The 27587-nt window shown below is 37.1% G+C and overlaps 2 protein-coding genes across 3 annotated transcripts in view; both read left to right on the forward strand.

Moving 5' to 3' along the window:
* The window catches only part of SGCZ (sarcoglycan zeta), a 1224523-nt gene that overhangs the window by 238610 nt on the left and 958326 nt on the right, over positions 1–27587 (forward strand). The window lies entirely within an intron of this gene.
* On the forward strand, positions 14856–17378 carry LOC119530109 (dermatan-sulfate epimerase-like). Of its 2 annotated transcripts, none has more exons than XM_037831247.1 (2): positions 14856–15380; positions 17284–17378. In XM_037831247.1, exons 1-2 carry the CDS (start codon positions 14965–14967, stop codon positions 17303–17305), a joined length of 438 nt encoding a protein of 145 aa, XP_037687175.1. In that variant the 5' UTR covers positions 14856–14964; the 3' UTR covers positions 17306–17378. The 2 variants fall into 2 exon arrangements, with proteins under 2 accessions (XP_037687175.1, XP_037687176.1); XM_037831248.1 differs by having other exon boundaries at positions 14856–15376; positions 17284–17374.

Here is a 27587-nt window from a genome sequence, read left to right on the forward strand (position 1 = left end):
AATAAAAGGGGCAATTCAGCAAGAAGAAATAACAATCGTAAATGTCTATGCACCCAATCAAGGTGCCACAAAATACATGAGAGAAACATTGGCAAAACTAAAGGAAGCAATTGATGTTTCCACAATAATTGTGGGAGACTTCAACACATCACTCTCTCCTATAGATAGATCAACCAGACAGAAGACCAATAAGGAAATTGAAAACCTAAAGAATCTGATAAATGAATTAGATTTAACAGACATCTACAGGACATTACATCCCAAATCAACAGGATACACATACTTTTCTAGTGCTCACGGAACTTTCTCCAGAATAGATCATATGCTGGGACATAAAACAAGCCTCAATAAATTTAAAAAGATTGAAATTATTCAAAGCACATTCTCTGACCACAATGGAATACAATTAGAAGTCAATAACCATCAGAGACTTAGAAAATTCACAAATACCTGGAGGTTAAACAACACACTCCTAAACAATCAGTGGGTTAAAGAAGAAATAGCAAGAGAAATTGCTAAATATATAGAGACGAATGAAAATGAGAACACAACATACCAAAACCTATGGGATGCAGCAAAAGCAGTGCTAAGGGGGAAATTTATAGCACTAAACGCATATATTAAAAAGGAAGAAAGAGCCAAAATCAAAGAACTAATGGATCAACTGAAGAAGCTAGAAAATGAACAGCAAACCAATCCTAAACCAAGTACAAGAAAAGAAATAACAAGGATTAAAGCAGAAATAAATGACATAGAGAACAAAAAAACAATAGAAAGGATAAATATCACCAAAAGTTGGTTCTTTGAGAAGATCAACAAGATTGACAAGCCCCTAGCTAGACTGACAAAATCAAAAAGAGAGAAGACCCATATAAACAAAATAATGAATGAAAAAGGTGACATAACTGCAGATCCTGAAGAAATTAAAAAAATTATAAGAGGATATTATGAACAACTGTATGGCAACAAACTGGATAATGTAGAAGAAATGGACAATTTCCTGGAAACATATGAACAACCTAGACTGACCAGAGAAGAAATAGATGACCTCAACCAACCCATCACAAGCAAAGAGATCCAATCAGTCATCAAAAATCTTCCCACAAATAAATGCCCAGGGCCAGATGGCTTCACAGGGGAATTCTACCAAACTTTCCAGAAAGAACTGACACCAATCTTACTCAAACTCTTTCAAAACATTGAAGAAAATGGAACACTACCTAACTCATTTTATGAAGCTAACATCAATCTAATACCAAAACCAGGCAAAGATGCTACAAAAAAGGAAAACTACCGGCCAATCTCCCTAATGAATATAGATGCAAAAATCCTCAACAAAATACTTGCAAATCGAATCCAAAGACACATCAAAAAAATCATACACCATGACCAAGTGGGGTTCATTCCAGGCATGCAAGGATGGTTCAACATAAGAAAAACAATTAATGTATTACAACACATTAAAAACTCGAAAGGGAAAAATCAATTGATCATCTCAATAGATGCTGAAAAAGCATTTGACAAAATCCAACATCCGTTTTTGATAAAAACACTTCAAAAGGTAGGAATTGAAGGAAACTTCCTCAACATGATAAAGAGCATATATGAAAAACCCACAGCCAGCATAGTACTCAATGGTGAGAGACTGAAAGCCTTCCCTCTAAGATCAGGAACAAGACAAGGATGCCCGCTGTCACCACTGTTATTCAACATTGTGCTGGAAGTGCTAGCCAGGGCAATCCGGCAAGACAAAGAAATAAAAGGCATCCAAATTGGAAAAGAAGAAGTAAAACTGTCATTGTTTGCAGATGATATGATCTTATATCTAGAAAACCCTGAGAAATCAACGATACACCTACTAGAGCTAATAAACAAATTTAGCAAAGTAGCGGGATACAAGATTAATGCACATAAGTCAGTAATGTTTCTATATGCTAGAAATGAACAAACTGAAGAGACACTCAAGAAAAAGATACCATTTTCAATAGCAACTAAAAAAATCAAGTACCTAGGAATAAACTTAACCAAAGATGTAAAAGACCTATACAAAGAAAACTACATAACTCTACTAAAAGAAATAGAAGGGGACCTTAAAAGATGGAAAAATATTCCATGTTCATGGATAGGAAGGCTAAATGTCATTAAGATGTCAATTCTACCCAAACTCATCTACAGATTCAATGCAATCCCAATCAAAATTCCAACAACCTACTTTGCAGACTTGGAAAAGCTAGTTATCAAATTTATTTGGAAAGGGAAGATGCCTCGAATTGCTAAAGACACTTTAAAAAAGAAAAACGAAGTGGGAGGACTTACACTCCCTGACTTTGAAGCTTATTATAAAGCCACAGTTGCCAAAACAGCATGGTACTGGCACAAAGATAGACATATAGATCAATGGAATCGAATTGAGAATTCAGAGATAGACCCTCAGATCTATGGCCGACTGATCTTTGATAAGGCCCCCAAAGTCACCAAACTGAGCCATAATGGTCTTTTCAACAAATGGGGCTGGGAGAGTTGGATATCCATATCCAAAAGAATGAAAGAGGACCCCTACCTCACCCCCTACACAAAAATTAACTCAAAATGGACCAAAGATCTCAATATAAAAGAAAGTACCATTAAACTCCTAGAAGATAATGTAGGAAAACATCTTCAAGACCTTGTATTAGGAGGCCACTTCCTAGACTTTACACCCAAAGCACAAGCAACAAAAGAGAAAATAGATAAATGGGAACTCCTCAAGCTTAGAAGTTTCTGCACCTCAAAGGAATTTCTCAAAAAGGTAAAGAGGCAGCCAACTCAATGGGAAAAAATTTTTGGAAACCATGTATCTGACAAAAGACTGATATCTTGCATATACAAGGAAATCCTACAACTCAATGACAATAGTACAGACAGCCCAATTATAAAATGGGCAAAAGATATGAAAAGACAGTTCTCTGAAGAGGAAATACAAATGGCCAAGAAACACATGAAAAAATGTTCAGCTTCACTAGCTATTAGAGAGATGCAAATTAAGACCACAATGAGATACCATCTAACACCGGTTAGAATGGCTGCCATTAAACAAACAGGAAACTACAAATGCTGGAGGGGATGTGGAGAAATTGGAACTCTTATTCATTGTTGGTGGGACTGTATAATGGTTCAGCCACTCTGGAAGTCAGTCTGGCAGTTCCTTAGAAAATTAGAGATAGAGCTACCATTCGATCCAGCGATTGCACTTCTCGGGATATACCCGGAAGATCGGAAGGCAGTGACACGAACAGATATCTGCACGCCAATGTTCATAGCAGCATTATTCACAATTGCCAAGAGATGGAAACAACCCAAATGTCCTTCAACAGATGAGTGGATAAATAAAATGTGGTATATACACACGATGGAATACTACGCGGCAGTAAGAAGGAACGATCTGGTGAAACATATGACAACATGGATGAACCTTGAAGACATAATGCTGAGCGAAATAAGCCAGGCACAAAAAGAGAAATATTATATGCTACCACTAATGTGAACTTTGAAAAATGTAAAACAAATGGTTTATAATGTAGAATGTAGGGGAACTAGCAGTAGAGAGCAATTAAGGAAGGGGGAACAATAATCCAAGAAGAACAGATAAGCTATTTAACGTTCTGGGGATGCCCAGAAATGACTATGGTCTGTTAATTTCTGATGGATGTAGTAGGAACAAGTTCACTGAAATGTTGCTATAGTATGTAACTTTCTTGGGGTAAAGTAGGAACATGTTGGAAGTTAAGCAGTTATCTTAGGTTAGTTGTCTTTTTCTTACTCCCTTGCTATGGTCTCTTTGAAATGTTCTTTTATTGTATGTTTGTTTTCTTTTTAACTTTTTTTTTCATACAGTTGATTTCAAAAAAGAAGGGAAAGTTAAAAAAAAAAAAAAAGAAAAAAGACAAACAAGGAAAAAAAAAAAAAAAAAAAAAAGATGTAGTGCCCCCTTGAGGAGCCTGTGGAGAATGCAGGGGTATTTGCCTACCCCACCTCCATGGTTGCTAACATGACCACAGACATAGGGGACTGGTGGTTTGATGGGTTGAGCCCTCTACCATAAGTTTTACCCTTGGGAAGACGGTTGCTGCAAAGGAGAGGCTAGGCCTCCCTGTATTTGTGCCTAAGAGTCTCCTCCTGAATGCCTCTTTGTTGCTCAGATGTGGCCCTCTCTCTCTGGCTAAGCCAACTTGAAAGGTGAAATCACTGCCCTCCCCCCTACGTGGGATCAGACACCCAGGGAAGTGAATCTCCCTGGCAACGTGGAATATGACTCCCGGGGAGGAATGTAGACCCGGCATCGTGGGATGGAGAACATCTTCTTGACCAAAAGGGGGATGTGAAAGGAAATGAAATAAGCTTCAGTGGCAGAGAGATTCCAAAACGAGCCGAGAGATCACTCTGGTGGGCACTCTTACGCACACTTTAGACAACCTTTTTTAGGTTCTAAAGAATTGGGGTAGCTGGTGGTGGATACCTGAAACTATTAAACTACAACCCAGAACCCATGAATCTCGAAGACAGTTGTATAAAAATGTAGCTTATGAGGGGTGACAGTGGGATTGGGAATGCCATAAGGACCAAACTCCACTTTGTCTAGTTTATGGATCGATGTGTAGAAAAGTAGGGGAAGCAAACAAACAGACAAAGGTACCTAGTGTTCTTTTTTACTTCAATTGCTCTTTTTCACTCTAATTATTATTCTTGTTATTTTTGTGTGTGTGCTAATGAAGGTGTCAGGGAGTGATTTAGGTGATGAATGTACAACTATGTAATGGTACTGTAAACAATCGAAAGTACAATTTGTTTTGTATGACTGCGTGGTATGTGAATATACCTCAATAAAATGATGATTAAAAAAAAAAAAAATAATGGAGGGGGAGTGGTTAGGGATATGGGAGGATTTGAGTTTCCTTTTTTTTGTCTTTATTTCTTTTCTGGAGTAATGAAAATGTTCTAAAAATTCAAAAAAAAATTAATTGTTATGGATGCACTGCTGTATGATGGTACCATGGGCAACTGATTGTATGCTTTGGATCTTTGGAGAGCTGTATGGTATGTGAACAATCTCAATAAAAATACATATATTAAAAAAAAAAAAAAAAAAAAAAAAGCATAGTCTTGTTATCACATAAAATTGGTGGGGATTAACTGATAAAAACAATGATGTACTTTGCTACCCAAAATAATCTGCAGGGTCTCCAGCAGGAATAGAATCAAAGAGGCTCAGAATTCAAAGCAAATCATTAGCCAATCCTCTCATCTTGCAAAGGAGGCGTCCCTTTATCAAAGATCTCAGCAACTTTTCCAAGGGTATCTAGTGGAAGACCCCAGAGCTGATGCTTCCTATCTTCCAAACCATTCAATTTGTGGTTATTTAATGCTGACTTTCTTGGAAAATGAGTGTGTTGGAAGCCAAAGCATAAACGAGCAAATTCATATAAGGTGGTTTTACATCCAACAAATTTCCTATTTTAATTCTAGATTACACCTTACATTTTACAATCACCTGAATATTCACAGCTTTTTTTTATTTGATATTCAAGTTATAAATTACAGCAACAGAAATTATGCTCAGTTAGCAGGTTAAGGTACTGAAGCACAGTTAGATTAATAACCCTAATGAGTCTCAAAATGACAAGTGGTAAAGCCAGGATCAGTGCACAAGCTTTTTAATTCCAAAGGCTAGAAGTACTCAGAATAGCCACAGATACTGTTGGTGACTTTGAGTATTCGCTAGCATTGTTTATGAATAAAATATGACATATTAGCATGTCATACAAATCAGATTCTAATATTGTTTTACTGCAGTTGCTAAAAATTATCTTAAAAGTATTATTTGGGCTACTCTGTCCAATATGGTAGCCACTAACCATATGTGTGTATTCATCATTTGAAATGTGCCTGGTCTGAATTGAAATGTGCTGTAATTGTTAAATACACACTGAATTTCTAAGTCTTAGAATGAGAACGAGAATGACAATATTGTATTAATATTTCTTTCTTATAACTACATGCTGAAGTGGTAATATTTTGGATATATTCAGTGAAATAAAATACATTATTAAAATTAGTTGTACCTGTTTCCTTTTACATTTTGTAGTGTAGCTACTAGAAGAATTTAAATTGTATATGTGTCCCAAACTATATTTCTAATGGACAAAAACTGATCTGCTTAATTAAATAAATATAAAAACTAAAATAAGAATTGTCATTCAAAATTATTTAGAATTTAGATAACAAATCATATGATCTTGTGAAAAATTTGGAGGCTAGAAAACAGAGTGCCTTGAAAATAATATTTTGCATTTGTACTTAAAGAAGATCTATGAAGATGGTGAGGATATTTCCAAATGCTTAGATATTTTGAAGCAAAATTCTTTAGTTGAAGCATTTGGATGTAATAATTCAAAAAGCATTCTACATAAAAAGAGGTTTCAGGAAAGGATAGTAGGGTAGCCCAGATGCATAGTCAAACAAAGCTATGGGTCAGGAAGGCATTTATGCACAAATGAATTGCTTAAGGCATGCCTGAGAGCATTCATTCTTTAACACTGAATGTGGGCAAGGTGCTCTTCTAAATCAAATGGGAGATGCAAAGACAAAAAACGCACGGTCCATATTACTCTGAAGTGTTTAAATTATTGTATCAGACATGCAGGTGTAACCAGGACCTTCCCAGGGAGACCAAGGTATGTACGTGTCAAATAAATTTGTGCCTGAGAACTAAGTCATTTTGACATCTGTAAGACACAATAATCTTGTTCTTTTATATATATTTATATGAAGTCTGTGAAATTGATGAGAAAGTTCAACTTCTAGCCAGGATGGAGTAACATGAACCAAATTTTCCCTGATGCCTGAAACAACAAAAATGATGGACAAACACATGAAACAACAGTTTTCAGGTCACTGGACATCAGGCAAGGAAGGACAGTGATCCCTGTGATGGGAAACCAGAGGTAAGCCTTACAATTAAGCCACTTAGTGCCTTGAGGGAGTTTCCAGGCCATTGAATAGTGTGGTGAAAGTCAAGGCGCCTGGCAGATTCACTGAATTAGGAAGGTGGAGCTCAGAGTCCAGGGAGAATTCGCAGAATTCCAGAGAGGATAGAGCTGCACACAGAGAAAACTTCAGAAATCTGTTAAAAGTCCCGCTCAGTTTTTCTGATCAATGCATGTATATGAGGAAATTTGGGAAAAGAACCACCCAAAAGGATGAGAGATAACAGTACTCAGCACACAAAATGTATGAGAATGGTGCCTGTTCCCACGAAGAACAGGAAAACTTCATGATACACAGGGCAGTGGGTAGAGTATGCAAAATTATCTTGCCTCAGTGGCAGAGAATATTTGGCCCTAGATGGAGAGCACTGCTTCCTTTCCACCCAACAAATCATAAGAGCAAGAACTGAAATTATCAAAATGTTTCCAAGTAACTTAACTGCATCCAAGAACAAAGTCACACGTTTTTATAGGAATACTAAAATGCCCAATATACAACAAAATAAAATTCACCATATTTGGTATTCAGTAACAAATTACCAGGCATGCAGAGGAAGGAAAATGAGATCAGATGTAAATATGTATCTACACAAAGGAGCAACCACCAGGAATAACCATATGAAAAAACACAAACTATTTTATCATTTAAATATCTTTAAAAGATAATTGACTGTTCAAAGAAAAATATTAGAATTAGTATAGAGTTTACAATATATGTAAAAGTAAAATGTATGACAATAGCACAAAGATCAGGAATGGAGATATAGATGCACATTTTATAAAGCTCTGATAATACATGTGAAATGGTATGATATTTCTTGAAGGTAGAATAAGTTAGGTTAAAGGTGAATACTGTAAACACTAAAGGAACTGTTAAAATAACAACAAAAAGTCAAAGCTAGTAAGCCAAACAAGGACATAAACTGAAATATTTTAAAAAATCAATCAAAAATAAGGCAGAGTGTAGCGGCGGCGGCGACTGCAGCAGCACTGGAGGCGCTAGACATTACACTTCGCTGCTGGGAAGGAGAAGAGTCTGGCCGGGTAAGGAAAGACCAAGGTGCACCAGCTGGAGGAAATCCCAGGGCCACGGAGCAGTGCCGGGGATCTGTCCTGGAGACGCCTTCCCGCTCTACCCTGGCCACTTTAGGCAGCTGTGGCGGCAAACAGTGTGAGCTTGCAGACAGGACTGTGAGCCTACCTCCTTCTGATGTTGTTCTGCCCTCAGGAGATGACAAGTGAGCAAGAAGTGTCCAGTCTGGCCATCCCCTTCAGGGAAACAAAAATTTTCAATTAAAACCTAAAAGTTTGGAGATGCAGCTAAGATGGCGGCATAGAGAGGAGTCGAAAACTGTTAGTCCCCCACTGGAACAATTCATAAATGACCAAAAAACTAGTAAATAACCTGGAATAACTGTGGGGAGACAAACGTGATTGTCCACTCATCATCCACCAACCTGAATTGGGAGAAACACCCGAGATCGCAGCATAAAATCTGTAAGTTAAAACTGCGGACCCGTGCTGAGAGCTGAGAGCCCCTCCCTCACAGAAGCCTCCTAGTGCTAGAGAACAGCACTCTCCAAACAAGCGAATGGGCCTCAGCCCAGCCCCAACTGGCATGTTAATATTAACCCCTCAATACAGTCAGTGAATCCCCATCAAGCACACAGAGGCTTTTGGTGACAACTGACCTTGGGAGGGTCGGGGGACATATATATTTCAGGACTGGGAGCCCAGAGGATATTTCTGTTTTCAGCCCGCAGCACTTTGCAGTAAAGAAAGCCTCAGATATTTTAAAATCAAAACACTTTGATCAGCAGAGTTAGAGAAACAAAGAACTTACTGATATGCAGATGACCTCTCTGGAGGGGGGCATAGTTTCCCAAGAGGAAAGGGAGGGGCCCAGCTCTACTGCTTGCCTTACAGAACCAGATCCCAAAGCCCAAGGGAGGAGAGCCACAGGCCCCCCCTCTTATATACCAGCTGGTGACAGGCTGACAAGTGCACCTGCTGGGCAGAAAAGCACAGGTGTCTCGGTCCTCTAAGAAGAACCATCAGGGAAACCGGATACTGAATATTTCTGCCTTCTATGACCTGAGCCTGTTCTCGTCTGGGAAAACCCAATTCAGGTGGCCTGGGAGGTCAGATGCCTACACAACAGAAAACTACAACCTACACCAAGAAAAACGAAGTTATGGCCCAGTCAAAGGAACAAATGTACACTTCAACTGAGATACAGGAATTTAAACAACTAATGCTAAATCAATTCAAAAAATTTAGAGAATATTTGGCAAAAGAGATAGAGGCTGTAAAGAAAACACTGGGCATACATAAGGCAGAAATCAAAAGTTCAAAAAAACTAGTAGAATCTATGGAAATGAAAGTCACAACGCAAAAAATGAAAGACACAATGGAAACATACAACAGCAGATCTCAAGAGGCAGAAGAAAACACTCAGGAACTGGAGAACAAAACACCTGAAAGCCTATATGCAAAGGAGCAGATGGAGGAAAGAATGAAAAAATATGAGCAGCGTCTCCAGGAACTTAAGGATGAAACAAAGTACAAGAATATACATATCACTGGTGTCCGAGAAGGAGAAGAGAAGGGAAGGGGGGCAGAAGCAATAATAGAGGAAATAATCAATGAAAATTTCCCATCTCTTATGAAAGACATAAAATTACAGATCCAAGAAGCACAGCGTACTCCAAACAGAATAGATCTGAGTAGGCCTAAGCCAAGACACTTAATAATCAGATTATCAAATGTCAAAGACAAAGAGAGAATCCTGAAAGCAGCAAGAGAAAAGCAATCCATCACATACAAAGGAAGCTTAATAAGACTTTGTGCGGATCTCTCAGCAGAAACCATGGAGGCAAGAAGGAAGTGGTGTGATATGTTTAAGATACTGAAAGAGAAAAACTGCCAACCAAGAATTCTATATCCAGCAAATCTGTTGTTCAGATATGAGGGAGAGCTCAAAATATTTTCCGACAAACAGACAATGAGAGACTTTGTGAACAAGACACCTGTCCTACAGGAAATGCTAAAGAGAGCACTACAGAGTGATAGGAGAAGACAGGAGTGCGTGGTTTGAAACACAATTTTGGGAGATGGTAGCACAACAATGTAAGTACACTGAACAAAGATAACCATGAATATGGTTGAGAGGAAGATTGGGAGCATGTGAGACACCAGAAGAAAGGAGGAAAGATAAAGACTGGGACTGTGTAACTTGGTGAAATCTAGAGTGTTCAACAATTGTGATAAAATGTACAAATATGTTCTTTTACAAGGGAGAACAAGCAAATATCAACCTTTCAAGGTGTTAAAAATGGGGAAGCATTGGGGGAGGGATGCAATCAGCATAAACTAGAGACTGTAACTAATAGAATCATTGTAGTATGCTTCCTTTAATGTAACAAAGGTGATATACCAAGGTGAATGCAGATAAGAGGGGGGGATAGTGGAGGCATGTTAGACACTTGACATTGGTGGTATTGTCTAACTCTTTACTCTACTTTGATTTAAGGTTATTTTTCCTTTTGTTGCTTCCTAGCTGTCATTTTTTTTTCCTCTTTCTTTTGCCTCTCTACCTTCTTTGACTCTCCCTCCTGCCTTGTGGAAGAAATGTAGATGCCCTTATATAGATAATGGTGAAGGTGGTGAACACATAAATATGTGACCATACAGAGAACCATCGATTGTTTACTTAGGATGGAATGTATGGTGTGTGAACAAAACCATCTTAAAAAAAAATAATATGTTGATGACAAAACCTCGAGGGCAATATACTGAGTGAAATAAGCCAGACACATAAGGACAAATATTGTAGGGTCTCACTGATAGGAACTAATTATAATATGTAAACTCATAGACATGAAATATAAGATACCAAGATATAGAATGAGGATAAGAATGGGGAGCGGTTGCTTAGTATGAGCAGAATATTCAACTAGGATGAACTTAAATGTTTGGAAATGAACAGAGGTGTCGGTAGCAAGATGTGAGAATAACTAACAGTGCTGAATGGTGTGTGAATGAGGTGGAAAGGGGAAGCTCAGAGTCATATATGTCACCAGAAGGCAAGTTGGAGGTCAAAAGATGGGAATGTATAAAACTGAATCCTATGGTGGGCAATGTCCATGATGAACTATATGAATATTAGAAATCTCTTCCATGAACCAGAACAAATGTATGACAATACAATTAGAAGTTAATAATAGAGGGGCATATAGGGAAGAAATATATACCTATTGCAAACTATATATTACAGTCAGTAGTATTTCAATGTTCTTTCATAAACAGTAACAGATGTACTATACCAACACTACGAGTCAATAATTGAGGGGGCTTGGTTAGGGATATGGGAGGATTCGAGTATCCTCTTTTTTTTCTTTTTTTTCTTTGTTCATCTTTCACTTTATTTCTTGTCTGGACTAATGAAAAGTTTCTAAAAATTGAACAAAAATTAAGTGTGGTGATGGATGCACAGCTGTGTGAAGGTACTGGGGGCAACTGATTGTACACTTTGGATCTTTGGGTGATTGTATGGTATCAGAACAATCCCAATAAAAATTAAAAAAAAAAAAAAAAATAGTTCCTAGACATCTTCTTGACCAAAAGGGGGATGCTAAATGAAACAGAAAAAAAGTTTCAGTGGCTAAGAGATTCCAAATGGAGCCAAGAGGCCACTCGGGTGGACATTCTTATGCACTATATGGATAACCCTTTTTAGGTTTTAATGCATTGGAACAGCTAGAAGTTAATACCTGAAACTATCAAACTGCAACCCAGTAGCCTTGACTCTTGAAGACGATTGTATAGCAATGTAGATTACCAGGGGTGACAGTGTGATTGTGATAACCTTGTTAATTGCATTCCCTTTATCCAGTATATGGATGGATGAGTAGAAAAATGGGAACAAAAACTAAATGAAAAATAAGGTGTGTTGGGGGTGGTGATTTGGGTGTTCTTTTTTTATTTTTATTTTTTATTCTGGTTCTGATGTAAGGAAAATGTTCAAAAATAGATTGGGGTGATGAATGCACAACTATATGATGGTACTGTGAACAACTGATTTGTACACTTTGGATGATTGTGTGGTATGTGAATATATCTCAATAAAATTAAATTAAAAAATAAAAAAAATAAGGCAGAGAAAGAGGAAAAGGGGAACATGGAAAGGTAGGACAAATAGAAAACAATTAGCAAGATGACAGATTTAAACCTAACCATATTAATAATTGCATTAAATGTCAACAATCTAAACACCTCAATTAAAAAGGAGAGATTGTCATGTTTGATTAAAAAAGAAAAAGGCCCAACTTCAGGCTGCCTAGAAGCAATACATTTTAAGATAAAGACACAAATGAGGTAAAAGTAAAATATGGAAAAAGATATATCAAGTTCACCCTAATCAAAACAATGCTGAAATGATCACATTAACATTAGATGAATTACATTCCAGAACAAAGAATATTACCAGAAATACAGAAAGTCATTTTGTAATGATAAAGAGGGTAATTCATCAAGAGGACATAATAATCCCCAAAATTTATGCACCTATTAATAGCATTCAAAATACTTAAAGTCAAAACTGATATAACTGCAAGGAGAAAGTGACAAATGCAAAATGCATAGAAATCCAACAGTTCCATAACACACATTCTTTTCATGTACACACAGACTATTTACTAAGATGGATCATATCCTTGGCCATAAATTAACTCTATAAATTTAAAAGAATTCAAATACTACAAAGTATATTCTTTGATGAAAAGGGAATTAAATTAGAAATAAAAATCAGAAAGAGCTCTGGAAAATACGTTTATCAGTAATATGTGGGGCAAAGAAAACATCAAAAGGAAATTTGAAAGTGTTTTGACCCCCTTAAAATGAAAGCACAGCATATTATTTGTGGGGTGCTTCTAAAAGGGAGAATTGATAGCACTAAATTCAATTTACTATTTTGTAAAGGAAGAAAAATCTCAAATAAGTGACCTCAACTTCCTTCTTGGTATTTAGAAAAAGAAGAGCTAATTAAACCCAAATTTGATAGGAGAAATGAAATACTAAAGGTAAGAGTGGAAATCAATAAAATGGAAAAAAGAAAAGCAGTACAGAAAAATCAGTGAAACCAAAAGATGTTTCTTTGGGAAAACCAATGATTTACTATGTATCTGGGTATGTTGATCAGGAAAAAATAAGAGAGAGAAGGTACCAACTATCAAAATCAGGAATGAGAGAAGGGCTTCCCTATAGATTCTACACATGAAAATAGATAAGAGAATATTATGGACATCTTTAGGCCAATATATTTGACAACTACCATGAAATGGAAAAATAATCTTGAGATACAAACTACCAAAACTCACTCAAGAAGAAGTAAAAGAACTGAATAGTTGTATATGTATAAAGGAAATTGAATATTTGTTTAAAACTATCCTAAAGAAAAAAACAAATTCCAGGTTCCTTGTCTTTGCTGAGGATTTCTACCAAATATTTAAGGAAGAAGTAATATCAATTCTACACAAAATATTTAAGAAAATTGGTAGGAGGAAGTACTTTACAAACCATTCTGTAAGGCCAAAAATATCCTGAAGCCAAACACAAAGTTATGATATGAAAAGAAATACAAATAAACCTCACGGATATAGATACAAAAACTCTAATCAAAATTTTAGCAAAGAGAGTTCAACAGTATATAAAAACCATATATAAATGACTAAATGAGGCCTGTCTCAAGAATGCAAGAGATTAGTTTAACATTTTTAAATCAATGTATATCCTCATACTAACAAGCAAAAAAGAAAACTGAATAAACAGCTCAGAAAAAGCAAAATCCAGCTGTTTTAGTTTTCTAGCTGCCCAAACAGATGCAACCCATGCAATGGGTTGGCTTGCACATGGGAATCTATTGGCTCATGGTTTAGAGGCTACGAGAAGTCCAAAATCAAGATGTCATCAAGCTATCATCAAGGCGATGCTTTCCCCCAGAAGACTGTGGTGTTCTGGGCCTGGCTGCTGGTGATCCTTGGACCTTGTCTTTTCTGTCCATGGCAGTGCACACGGTGACCTCTCCTGGCTTCTCCTTTCTCCTCCAGGTTCCATTGACTTCCAGCTTCTGGATGCTTCTTGTGGCTTCCCTCTTTGTGACCTTCCCTATAAGGCTTTCGGTAATAGGATTAAGACCACCCTGATTCAGCTGGACCACATCTTAACAGAAGTAACATCTTGAAGAAATCTTATTTACAATGGGTCCACACCCACAGGATTAAGCCTAAGAACTTGTTTTTGTCTGGGGTACATAGCTTCAAGCCACCAAACAATAATTCATTCCTGATAAAAACTCTCAGCAAAATAGGAATGGAAGTCACCTTTCTTAACATGTTAGTGAACAGCTGTGGAAAACCTTTGGCTAACATCATATCTAATGATGAAAGACTTAGTGCTTTCCTCCAAGATCAGGCATAAGACAAGATGTCTGCTTTGAGTGCTACTTCTATTCAACATTCAGACGATCTGAAGGATTCTAAAAAAAGATATCATAACTAATAATAAGTTTGCAAAACAAATATGAATATACAAAATGTTTATTTCTATAAATAGCAACAAACTATTAAAAATCAAAATCATAAAACCATTTTCAAGAGCATCAAAAATGCATTATATGGGGCGCCGGCCGGGCTCGCAGTCAACGCCGCCCGAGGCTGCAGCTGCGCGTCCTGGGGCGCGGCGCCCAGGGCACCCAGGCGCGGCGGGCGCGCTAAGGGTTCCGTGCCGGGGACCCTGGCGCCCTGGAGTGAGGGGGGCGGGGAAGGGGCTCGAGAGTGGAGCCCGCGGCTGGGGCGGCAACGCCGGAGAGGACGAAGGCGCGGCGGGGAGCGGATCTTCCGAAGATGGTTTGGCTTCCTTGGAGATTTGGAGATCTGATGCCACGATGAGGACTCACACCCGGGGGGCTCCCAGTGTGTTTTTCATATATCTCTTTTGCTTTGTGTCAGCATACATCACCAAGGAGAACCCAGAAGTCATGATTCCCTTCACCAGTGCCAACTACGACAGCCACCCAATGCTGTACTTCTCCAGGGCTGAGGTGGCGGAGCTACAGCTCCGTGCAGCTAGCACACATGCGCACATCGCCGCCGTCCTCACCGAGGCTGTGCACACCATGCTCTCCAGCCCCTTGGAGTATCTTCCTCCCTGGGATCTCAAAGAGTACAGCGCCCGCTGGAACGAAATCTATGGAAACAACCTGGGTGCTTTGGCAATATTCTGTGTGCTGTATCCTGAGAACATTGAAGCCCGAGACATGGCTAAAGACTACATGGAGAGGATGGCAGCGCAGCCTAGTTGGTAGTTTTTTGTCTTTTTCTTCTTACTGTATTAACTCTGCAAGTTCAAGAAATGAAACCATATTCAGATGAAATCTCAGAGGGCACATTTTTCACATACTTGTTTCTATGGGGAGTTGGAGGGAAGGTTACTTGTTTCAATTGCCAGTGGCTTGTGAGTGGTCCAGAGTTTCAGAAGACCTACTTACGTCCATGTTTAAAGTTAGAAGGAAAATATTTAGAAACACCCTAACCAAGGAAAAAAATAATTTGCTGAATTTAGTAAACAGCATCCTCTGGATTGTTGAGCATTCTTTCCCCCTTGTTGAATAAGCATATGTTGTCATCATCTAGAGTTAGGGTTTGTTTGACCCCAAAGTAGCTGAAACATTTTGCCAGCAACAGATTTCAGCCAGTTAGGACATATTTGCATTTTATGACGTTGAGGAGCTATAAGTCAACGTTGGGGGATTGACTGGCATTTTATAAATAAGATTCTATCCATTAGCCAGCAAATTGCCCAAATTTGTGGAAAAACCAATGGTGTAGAGTAATTGTATGAGGAATCCTCATTATGTAACCGTTTACTGCCAGAAGTTCAAGATTTGAGAACAAATTTCCTGTCCTTTTTTGATTACCTTAAATTTACTTTATTTGTTTATGATTATGCCTCCAACTGCTTCCAAAACAGATATGGAATGAATTTGCTAAACTATGGGTGCTTTCACTTAAAATGTATTCTAATACACATTCATAGTTCACTTACACTAAAAAAAAAAAAGTTGCAAACTATATGATAATGAAAAAACTGTGACTTAAAGGGCTGGAGAGAGCTCATTCTTTAATGCTTAGATAATAAGTGTATGCATTTAGTGCTGTGATGGATTATGTCTTGTAGCTGTCACAAGGGTGAAGAGTGGTGGCAGGCAAGTTTCCCAGTAAATTTCTACCAGTATGGTTAAGAATGCTGTGTGCTTCTAGAGTTTGAAAGACTTTCTGGAGTTTCTTAATGAAAAAGAATTGAAAGGAACTGAAAAGTGTGGGACAAATTGCCATTAAATCCATATCATAGGTGATTTTTTAAGGCTTATTATTTGTTAGGTATACATAGTAACTTTGAACGTTATGATATTTTAGGTTGAAAAGAACCTTTTTATTTTGGTTTGTTTCCATGATTAGCTATATAGGCAGCCGTTTCTGACTTTGACTGTAACTAACTGATTGTATTCTGTTCCTGGCACCAAGAAAGAAAATAAAAGATATAAGGAAATTTATTTGATATTTGAACTACAAGTTCAAGTATTACAGTAACTCACTTGATATTATAGAGTCAATTAGATAAAAATAGCAACCATGTTTACATTATTTAGAAAAAAATCCTTTGCTGTCTATAAGGACTTTTTTAAGGGTTCCTTTTGTTTTAAATAAATATGGGGATTTTGGCAGATTAAGATATTGATGAAAATGTTCTAGAGAGATAGTTATTGCTAAGTCTTCTATTTCATCTCATAGAAGAGTAACCAACTATGAAGGAGTACCATTTTGATGATATTTTAATATAAATACAATAATGGTAAGAGACTTGCAATTTTATGCAGGACTTATGCAATTTTATTATTATAGTGTAAAGCACTCAGACATATAAATACCAACTAGAATGCCTGCTGTCCTTAGAGAGGAGTAGACCCCTTCCATGTAAAAGAAGGAAAATAACTTCAAATTAAAATGATAATTTTGACATGGTTATTACAAGTTCAGATTTACTGATTATTGGAAACATGTAGAAATTTATTAGAGGATTAGTGCTTTATTCATGACAATATTGATAACAATAGGAATAACTCTATGCCATTATTCAGTGACCCAAAAAGCCAATCTGTGACTTAATAGAGCTAAGCACTTAACTTCTTTCTTTCGACCTCCAGGAAGCTGAAAGTCAGAAATTGAGGATTTACCTTTACATCCAGTTCCTAGTTCCAGAGGTGATATTGACATAAAAAGCATAAAAAGTTGAGCTACCTGAACATTGTCTTGATAGATACTGTTGTTAGGTAATTCTTTTTAATGATTTTATAGAAATTTTAACTTAGATTTAACAATCCCTAGACTTTTAAATTTTCACTTAGATTTGTGGTTGAACATAATTCCTTGTATCTTTTAATTTTTATTCTAGTAACATATGTACAACCTAGAGTTTCCCCTTTTAACCACCTTCACTTATATAATTCAGTGCTGTTAATTATATTCATAATGTTGTGCTACCATCACTACCACCTATTACCAAAACTTTACAGTCAACTCAAATAGAAATTCTGTGCAATTTAAGCATTAACTCCCCATTCCTACCCCCAGGCCAGCCCCGAGTTGCCTGTATTCTAGATTCTGACTCTATGAATTTCCTTATTCTGATTATTTCAAATCAGTGAGCTCATGCAATATTTATCCTTTTGTGTCTGACATTTCACTCAACATGATGTCTTCAAGGTTCATCCATTTTGTTGCATTGATCAGAATTTCATTAAAAAATTTTTTTTCTTTATTAGAGAAGTTGTGCAATCATACATAAAATACAGGATTCCCATACACCACCCTACCACCAGTACCTTGCATAGGTGTGGAACATTGGGTACAATTGATGATAGCACATTTTTATAAGTACTATTAATTAAAGCCCATGGTTTAACTTAGGGAGAATTTCATTCTTTTTAATGCTGAATAATCTTCCATTGTATGTATATACCACATTTTGTTTATCCATTCATTAGTTGGTTTATCCATTCATTGGTTGATGCACACTTGGGCTGCTTCCATCTTTTGGCAATTATGAATAATGCTGCTATGAACACTGGTGTGTAAATATCTGTTTAAGTCCCTGCTTTCAATTTTTTTGGGTATATATCTTATAGTGGGATTGAAACATTTACTTTCTGGCAACTTAAAAGGCTGTTAAATGTTTTTGCATATCATCTCCTCTGTTTAACTTGCTCAGCTAGATCATATCCCTACTATATGCAAGGAAGAATATTGTAGGTGTTGTCATTGTCTTAGGATATAATTCACTTATAATTGATTTCAGAAAATAATAGGCTAGTTCTTGTTTACAAAATTGAAAAAAAAAATATATATATATAATGGGTAAATCTCACAGAGGATGTGAAAAAAAAAAAACACTGAGAACTAATAAAATGTTAAGAGAAATAAAAAAGAGATCTAAGCAAATGGAGTGACATACCACATTCATGTGTGGGAAGACTCAATATTGTTGAGATGTCAGTTTGTCCCCAGACTATCTATTGTTTCAATGAAATGTCAATTAATACCTCAACAGACACATCTGTGGAAATTGACAAACAATTAAAAATTCGTATGGAAATGGTAAGGACCTAAACTAGGTCAAAAGAACAAAATTGTCAAAAGAACAAAATTGGATGGCTAAGACTCTGATTTCAAGATTTATAAAACTATAGTAATCAGGAGAGTATGATATTTGTCCAAAAAATAGACAAGTTAATCAATGGAACAGAATAGAGTCCAGAAATGGATCTACATGTATATGAACAACTTTTTTTCAACCAAAATTCAAAGCAATTACATGGAGAAATGAGAGTCTTTTTCAAGACTATCCAATAAGTGTATGCAAATACATGAATTTCATGGAACTAAATGTCAAGCTTAAAACTATAAAACTTCTGGAAGAAAACATAGGAACAGATCTTTTTTTATCTTGGGTTGGGCAAAGGTTTTTTTGTGTTTTTTTTTTTAACATGACAACAAAAACACGATACATTAGAGAACAAATTGACAGATTTGACTCCATGAAATTTAAAAATTATGCTCATTCAAGGAAAGTGTTAGGAGAATGAAAAGAGAAGCCATATAATAGGAAAAAAATACCTGTAAATCATACATTAGATAAAGGACTTGTATCAGAATATATGAAGTATTCTTAGAACTCGGTAATCACAAAACAAACAATCTAGTAAAAGAGATTTCAACAGACAATTTGCCAAAGAATGTATACTAATGGCAAATAAGCACCTGAAAAGATGCTGAACATCAATAGATATTGGGGAAATACAAATAAAAGTCACAAAAAGATTCCACTATATGCTTATGGCTAAATGGCTAAAATTAAAATGACTGATCTTCCCAAGTGGTGAGAATGTGAATAAACAGGAATTCTCATACACCAGGGAATATAAAACACTTTGGAAAATAGTTTGGCAGTTTCTTAAAAAGGTTAAAAATACACCTACCATATGTTCCAACTGTTAGACTCCTAAGAATTTATCTAAGAGAAAATAAAAGCATGTATCCATACAAAGATTTGTATGTGAATGCCTGTATCAGCCTGATTTGTAATAGCCAGAATCTGAAAACAACCCAAGTGCCCATCAACAGGTGAATGGATAAAAAAATAGTTGTAGTATATCATACACAGGAATACTACTCAGCAATAAAAAGTAATGGATAATATGGATGAATCTCAAAATAATTATGATGAATACAAGAAACTAGACACAAAGGTGTACATACTGTATGATTACATTTATACATAACTCAAAAAAAAAATAAAGGAAACTGATTTATAGGTCAGAATGTAAATCAGAGTTTGCCTCGAATCAAAGACTGGGGACTGGCAAGAAGAGAGAGAAGTGGCAAAGGGGCATTAAGTAATATATTAGGGTGATTGATTTGTTCATTATCTAAATTGCGGGGATAGTGTCATGGTTGTAGACATATGTCAAAACATAATATTACACACTTTTAAAATGTGCTGTTTATTTTTTGTCAGTTATAACTCAATGAATCTTTAAAAATCAAAAACAAAACAAAATGATTGATGAGAATAAATGTCTGAGCATGTAGGGGTGGAAACCAGGTTGTCATACAGATGTCAAAAAACTACAGGGATCCAGAAATATAATCTTCTCTAGAAATCCATATTTCACAACGTGACTTAATAACAACATTGGAAATTATGGGAGAAATATCTTAAATTTTAAATAATAAATACAATCAGATGCTTTTACTTGAAAGGGGGCAAGTAATCTGGTTTTATTGGATGTGAGAGTGTTGTGTTAATACAGTCATAGTCCTGCATTAGTTTTATATATTTTTCAATCCAATCACATTTGTCAAAATTACAATTGTATCAATAGCATAAGGATTTCAATATTCTCATAAGGCTAATGTAGACTGTGTGGTTAAAAGACATGTTCTTCTGTACTTCACAATTCCATTCTCTTTTTGCACAAGAATAGAATTTTTTTTGTGAGAAAAACAAAACCCAAGTGAAAAAACATGTAGGTCCTTAAGAGAGTTTATTCAGAACTGCATAAAATTTGAAAAGCCTTGACCTTCATCCATTGCCAACAGTATATATACAAGTGAAATCGCAAAATATGTTCCTTCTTCCCCGATTGCTTTCTAAACCACCACAACTAAGATATTTTCTTCTAGGCATTGAATGCTCATCTTAAGAATCACTTCCTCAAGGCAGTCATACTTTTACCTCCTTTCTCTACCAACATCCCTTTCCTAAACTGCTTTTTATTTTACCTTTTCTGTGTTTACTCAGTCATCTGTACACACATCTATAGCACTGAGCTCCTCTACTATAAATATCCATTGACTGCTCTATCTTTCCCTTCAGACTTTGAATATCACAACAGAATGGATATGAATAGATTCATCTCATCCTAGTCAGGGTTTAGCATATTATATTTAATAAAATTGTTTACTAAATTGATCAGTTTTGAGTATCTCCCTTGTTTATAGCAAAATAATCCCTCTTTCTCTCTATGCCTGCTCTATAAATCTAAGTTAGTAAACCTCCATAAATTGCTGAGGTTCTAAATGTTCCCATCTGATCTATACAAGTGATTTTAATCAATCTGTCACAAAAATCATAATAGAAAATACAATTGTTTTGTATAATGTATGCTTGATAGAATCAAGATGAGATACCACAAATTGCTTGACTACATCAAATGAAGAAGCCATATGGAGTGTGGATTCTAATAGTAATTCAATCTCTAAATTAGTCACACATTCACATTAAACAATCTGATGAGATACCAAAATTGCTTCATTTCATTCTTTTACCTAACACATAGCCTTGCCCAGATTGGGGCCAATACATTTTGGTTGGATCAAATTCTGTGCAAGATGGGTACATTGCATTGCCTGTTCATTTAATGCACACAAATGCTTACTGGGCAAGAGCTGTATAATAGGAATGATTGGTCCTGGAGTGGGGATGCTGAGCTTCTCTGGATTATGAAGATTTAGGACAGAAACACTTTTAGTCAACATATCATTCCAAGTATTTCTTGAGTGCCTACTTTGTTCAAATGCTGTTCTAGTCATTGGAAATAGGTGGCAAATAAAACCAGGCACAGTGCCTTTCCCAATAAAACTTACAATCTAATAGGAACATAAATATCAGTTAAAGAATCATAAACCAGGAGAAAATACAGTTGTAATAAATGCTAAAAAGAAGAGGTAAACCTACTATAGAGCTATTTGATCTAGATGGGGTAGTGAGAGTAGGTTTCTCTAGGTGAGTGATGACTGAATTTTGAACCAGGATTATGATAGAAGAGGTAGAGAGAATGGATGGCTTAGAAATAAATTTAGCAGGTCAACAAGTCTTTGGGGCTGATTGTATAAGATTGGGGCCTCCACAATGTCTGGCTTGCACAACTATGTAAATGATTCTTTGGTTACTGAGATTCTGAGCAGTTAAGGATGTAAGAGTGCCATGAATTTGGCTTTAGACATGCTAAGCTTGAGATACCTTCGAGACATACAAAACTTGATGACAAATAGGCATTTGGTTATGAGAGTCTGGAGCTCAGAAGAGAGTTAGAGATAAAGTTGTGGCCTGACTTAGTTTGCTAGGGCTACTGTAACAAAGTACCACAAACTAGGTGGCTTAAAACAAAAGATGTATTGTCCCACTATTCTGGAGGCTAGAGGCTTAAAATCAAGTCGTTGCCAGGACTGAGGGCTGTGCCTCCTCTGTAGGAGAAAATCCTTCCTTGTATCTTCTAGCTTCTGGTATATGCAAGCAATTCTTGACATTCTTTGGCTTGTAGATGCATCTGCTTCTGTCTTCTCAGATCTTTTCCGGTGTCTGTCTGTGTTTGTGTCCAAATTTCCTTTTCTTATAGACACCAGTCATATCGGATTAGGGCCCATCCTAATGCAGCTTGGCCTCATCTTAACTAATCATGTCTTCAAAGACCCATTTATAAAGGACTGGGAGTTAGGACTTGAATATGTCTTTCTAGGGAATGCAATTCAACCCATAACATAACCTTTCTCAGTTTAGGTCTTAATTGAAAGCAAGGGCATGCATGGAGAGTATAAGGAATGAGTGGAGTAAAAGTGGATGAAAAACTGAATCTGTGTGCATGCCTTGGGTAAGTAGACTAGAGATCGAGTATAGGGTTAGAAGCTCTACAATGTTGCATTTCAAACTATGGTCAGTGGGCCGGCAAAGTTATATTAGAAATTCTGAATCTTAGATACCACTGGAGGCCTACTGAAACAGAATGTGCATTTTAACAAGATTTCCAGGTGAACTGAATGCATATTAAAGTTCAAGAAGCACTGCTCTATAACACCGTGCGATAAATAGTAATTTGAAGTTTATTCCTTCAATTTCCTACAAGACCAGGAGCTACTTAAAATAAGAGACTTAAGGCCTGCATTCTTGTTGGTTAGTACAGGGCCTCACATAGTTAGATTCTTAGCAATTGTGTAATGAATGAAGAAATACAAGACTGGATGAGAATGGAAAAATGAATGAGAGTATTTTTTCCAACTACCACTTTTTTCTCCAGTCCCTTCCCAAAATGTAGGACACCTTCATTCAACTTTTACCTCAACTGTAGTTCAAGTCATAGCTTTACAATCCCTCTTTGTCCTTCATTCATTTCTGGTAAAATATTCTATTGAAATACTGAGTTCCTATACTTCTCCATGATGTACAATTCACTTTTTCTATGATATTTTTTTCTTCCTTCAAGATGAAAAGTTTGTTATTTATTTTCTATGATATTTATTTAAAGCAAACAAATAAGCAATCAAACAAAAACCTCTTTAAAGCAGTTCCATGCAAATTAATGTCATTTTCATTTCCCAGTACAGAAATTATGTGGCTTCTTACACCAGGAATAGTGGGCAAAGGAGAGTCCCCTCCTGGGTGGATTGGTGCTGAGTGAGTAAAAGGTAAATGGCCCATCCCCCTGGGTTCCCACAAGGAGTTGGCGGCCTTGGTTCTTACAAGCCTTTTTCAATGGGAAGGACACTGAATATGTTCACGTTCAGCAAATGTTCACGTTCCCCACTTTATTTTCATTTGATCTCACACGCTTTTTTTTTTTATTGTTTTTATTTTTAATAAATTTTATTTTGAAATAAGTTCAATCTTACAGGAACAGTTGTAAAAACAGTACAAACCCCATACATAGAAGTCCATCATACCCCGACCCCCCTCCCCTGATACCCTAATCCATCACTTTAAGATCCTGTCACACCACTGTCTCTTTCTTTCCCTCCCTCCCTAACACCCATCTATTGCTCTGTCTTCTGAACATATGAGAGCAAGCTGCACATATCTTTGAACAATGTAATTCACATGTACCTTTCCCATGAACACGAATATTATTTTATGCAATCTCATTAAACGCAGCTAAGAAGTTCAAGAAATTCAACATTGAATTACTTACTTTCTATATTTCTTTTTTTTTTTTTTTCTTGTGTCCCATCTGTGTCCCTTTGAGCCTCCTCTCCTCTGACCTCAGATGCCATCCAGGATCATCCTTGGCATTTAATTGTCATCTATTTAGACTGTCTTATTTTTTTTTCAATTGTGGAAAGATATATATAGCCTAAGTCTTCCTATTGCACCCCTCCCTAGCATTCCCTTAGCGGATTAATCACATTTCCATTTCTAGAAGTTTTCCTTCACCCCAAACCAAAACCCCTACTCTCATTTCTTAACTCCCCATTGCTCCTTCCCCCACTTCTTGGAACCCTTACTCTACTTTTCATCTCTTTGGTCATATTCTTTGATACTTTCTTTGTGTTTACCATGGGGCTTAAATTTAACCTCTTAAATCTATAACAATCTTGTTTTTCTTTGAAACCAACTTAACTTCAATAGGACACGTAAACTGTGTTCCTACACTCCTACATTCCCCCACCTTTATGTACTTCTTGTCAAGAATTACATATTTTACATTGAGTCCAAAACCACTGATTTATCATTACAGTTTATGTATTTTAGATCCTGTAGGAAGTAAATAGTGGAGTTATAAATGAACAATACAGTAGTATTGGTCTTTATATTTACCATGTGATCTTTACTGGAAATCTTTATTTCTTCATGTGTTTTTAGTCAATTGTTTAGTGTCTCTTCCTTTCAGCCTGCTTAGGACTGATCTACTGGTAATGAAGTTCCTCAGCTTTTGATTGTCCGGGAATGTTTTCATATCCCCTCGTTTTTATCTTTCAGGTGTTTGTGAATTCTCCAAGTCTCTGATGGCTATTGACTTCTATTTGTATTCCACTGTGGTCAGAGAATGTGCTTTGAACAAATTCATTTTTTTTATTTTTTATTTTATTGAGGCTTGTTTTTATGTCCCCAGATACAGTCCATTCTGGAGAAAGATCCGTGATCACTAATGAAGAACGTGTGTCCCAGTGACCTGGGATGTAATATTCTATATACATCTGTTAAATGTCTCTAAATCTCTCTTTCATTTCTTTGTTTCTCTGTCAGTAGGGCTCCCTTTAGTATCTGAAGTAGGGCAGGTCTTTTATTAGCAAACTCTCTCAGCATTTGTTTGTCTGTGAAAAATTTAAGCTCTCCCTCAAATTTGAAGGAGAGTTTTGCTGGATAAAGTATTCTTGGTTGGAAATTTTCCTCTCTCAGAATTTTAAATGTGTCATGCCACTGCCTTCTCACCTCCATGGTGGCTGCTGAGTAGTCATTACTTAGTCTTATGTTGTTTCCTTTGTATGTGGTGAATTGCTTTTCTCTTGCTGCTTTCAGAACTTGCTCCTTCTCTTCAGTATTTGACAGTGTGATCAGAATATGTTTTGGAGTGGGTTTGTTTGAATTTATTCTATTTGGAGTTCTCTGGGCATTTATGCTTTGTGTATTTATATTGTGTAGAAGGTTTGGGAAGTTTTCCCCAACAATTTCTTTGAATACTCTTTCTAGACCTTTACCCTTCTCTTCCCTTTCTGGGACATCAATGAGTCTTAAATTTGGACATTTTATTTTATCTGTCATATCCCTGAGATCCATTTCAATTTTTTCAGATTTTTTCTCCATTCTTTTTTTTGTTTTTTCATTTTCTGTTCTGTGCTCCTCGAGGAGGCTGAGTTGTTGTTCAGCTTCCTCTAGTCTTGTATTATGAGTATCCAGAGTCTTTTTAATTTGGCCTACAGTTTCTTTAATTTCCATAAAATCTTCTATTTTTTTATTTACTCTTGAAATATCTTCTTTATGCTCTTCTAGGGTCTTTTTTTTGTCTTTTTTATTCTGTGCCATGCTCTTCTTCAAGTCTTTTATATCCCGTGCCATGCTCTCATTGCCTGTCTGTAGTTCTTTGATTAATTCTGCCAGAAACTGTGTGTCTTCGGATCTTTTGATTGAGTGTTTGGGTTCGGGTTCTCCATGTTGTCTGGTTTTATCATATGCTTTAAGATTTTTTTTTGTTTTTGGCCTCTTGGCATTTGCTTTACTTGATCTTTAATTTGTTAGAATTGCAGCTTGGTGACATACACTTTCTCTAACTAACCAGCAGATGGCGTCCGTGAGTCACTTATTCCCCTCAAGTCAGTTCTCCCCAACTTTGTGGTATGTGGGGATCTGATTCTTTTGGGGTCCAAGTGGTGCACTTAACCTGGGTGTGTTGTTGGTGCTGTCTGCCCTCAATGAGGGGCGTGTGCCTGAGTGGTTAGGGAGGAAGGGCAGGTTTAACAATCAAACCTCCCAGGTGTTCCCGGAGATTTAATGCTGTTCTCTGCTGCTGACACAAAAGTCCTTGGTATTGGCGTAGGTTCCCTGGGATTTCCGAGCAGTTCCCCACTCCCTGCTGTGCTTTTCCAGCACCTCTGCTGAGGGGGGGAAGGCCGTGCCACGTCACAAGTGAGCGCCGGCCTCCAGGGAAGCCCTGGGCCACTGGGCTGTGTAGGGGCGTTCCCAGCCCACTTCAAAGATGGTTGAATGGGACACGTTAACTTCCCCCTTTCCGCACAGCTCCGCTCTCCCAGCTCCAGGACACTCAGCCGTGGGTGTATTCAAGGCCACTGTCCACGGCCGATATTGTGTTGGATCTCACACGCTTTTAAAAAAAAAACTCATACACACTCATAAAATACCCAAACGTTAGGAGTTGGAAGGCTATAAAACAAGGAGCTCAGTAGGCTGAAAGAATATCCTAGGCTCCAGAACAAAACAATACCAATCAACTATTGAAAATTCCTTTGTTCAAAACCAAAGGTATTATGTTTTTAAAGGGGTTTGTTTTTTGTTTATGTTTTTAAAGGGATTTGTTTTTTGTTTATTTTTAAGTTAAAAAAAAAAAGGAAGGAAAGGTTTAGGAACAAGAGCTAAGTGTCTTATGCTGCCTGAGGCAGGGCCTAGCCTGGCCTCCTGGAAGGGCCTTTTCACAAGCTGCAGGTACCAGCTTTCCCTAGCCTCCATGCTCAACTCCTCCCCCACCCCATCTCGCTCCGCTTCGGGGCCCACACTGAGGACAACGGGAAGAGACTACAGAGTACAGCAGACAGGCCAGCACTGCTTTCTACCTCACTTTTGCATGTCCATCAGTATTAGATGCTGCGGTGCAATTTGAGACTTGCTCCAGCTGAAAACACTTATTCTCTTGGCTCTGGAAATGTTAAAAGCTGACAGTTCCCAGGTATGTTCCTCTCTGGGAATTGACTTCCACTGAAGGGAGCTGCTTTTTCTGGGAGGCAATAACTCAATTCAGTACAACTCTTCAGTTTGCCCCATGGGACTGCCCAACTTCAAATTCTCCCTCTCCCCAACCCTGCTTCCGGTACTCCCCCACAGGCATTGACCCTGAGTGTTTGCACCAATAAAATTCCCACATGCAAATCTCCATCTGAGAGTCTTTTTGTCGGGGAGCTGGGCTCTACCAACACCATCTAAACAGCAGTAAGAAACTACAAAGTCCTA

The sequence above is a fragment of the Choloepus didactylus genome, chromosome 3 (assembly GCF_015220235.1).
Source record: "Choloepus didactylus isolate mChoDid1 chromosome 3, mChoDid1.pri, whole genome shotgun sequence".
Classification (NCBI taxonomy): domain Eukaryota; kingdom Metazoa; phylum Chordata; class Mammalia; order Pilosa; family Megalonychidae; genus Choloepus; species Choloepus didactylus.

Bases quoted from the DNA above. Each gene is read 5' to 3' on its own strand.
- LOC119530109 (XM_037831247.1), top strand. From the start codon at position 14,965: ATGAGGACTCACACCCGGGGGGCTCCCAGTGTGTTTTTCATATATCTC. The intron at 15,381-17,283 runs GTAGTTTTTTGT...TTCGACCTCCAG, and splicing joins ATGGCAGCGCAGCCTAGTTG to GAAGCTGAAAGTCAGAAATT.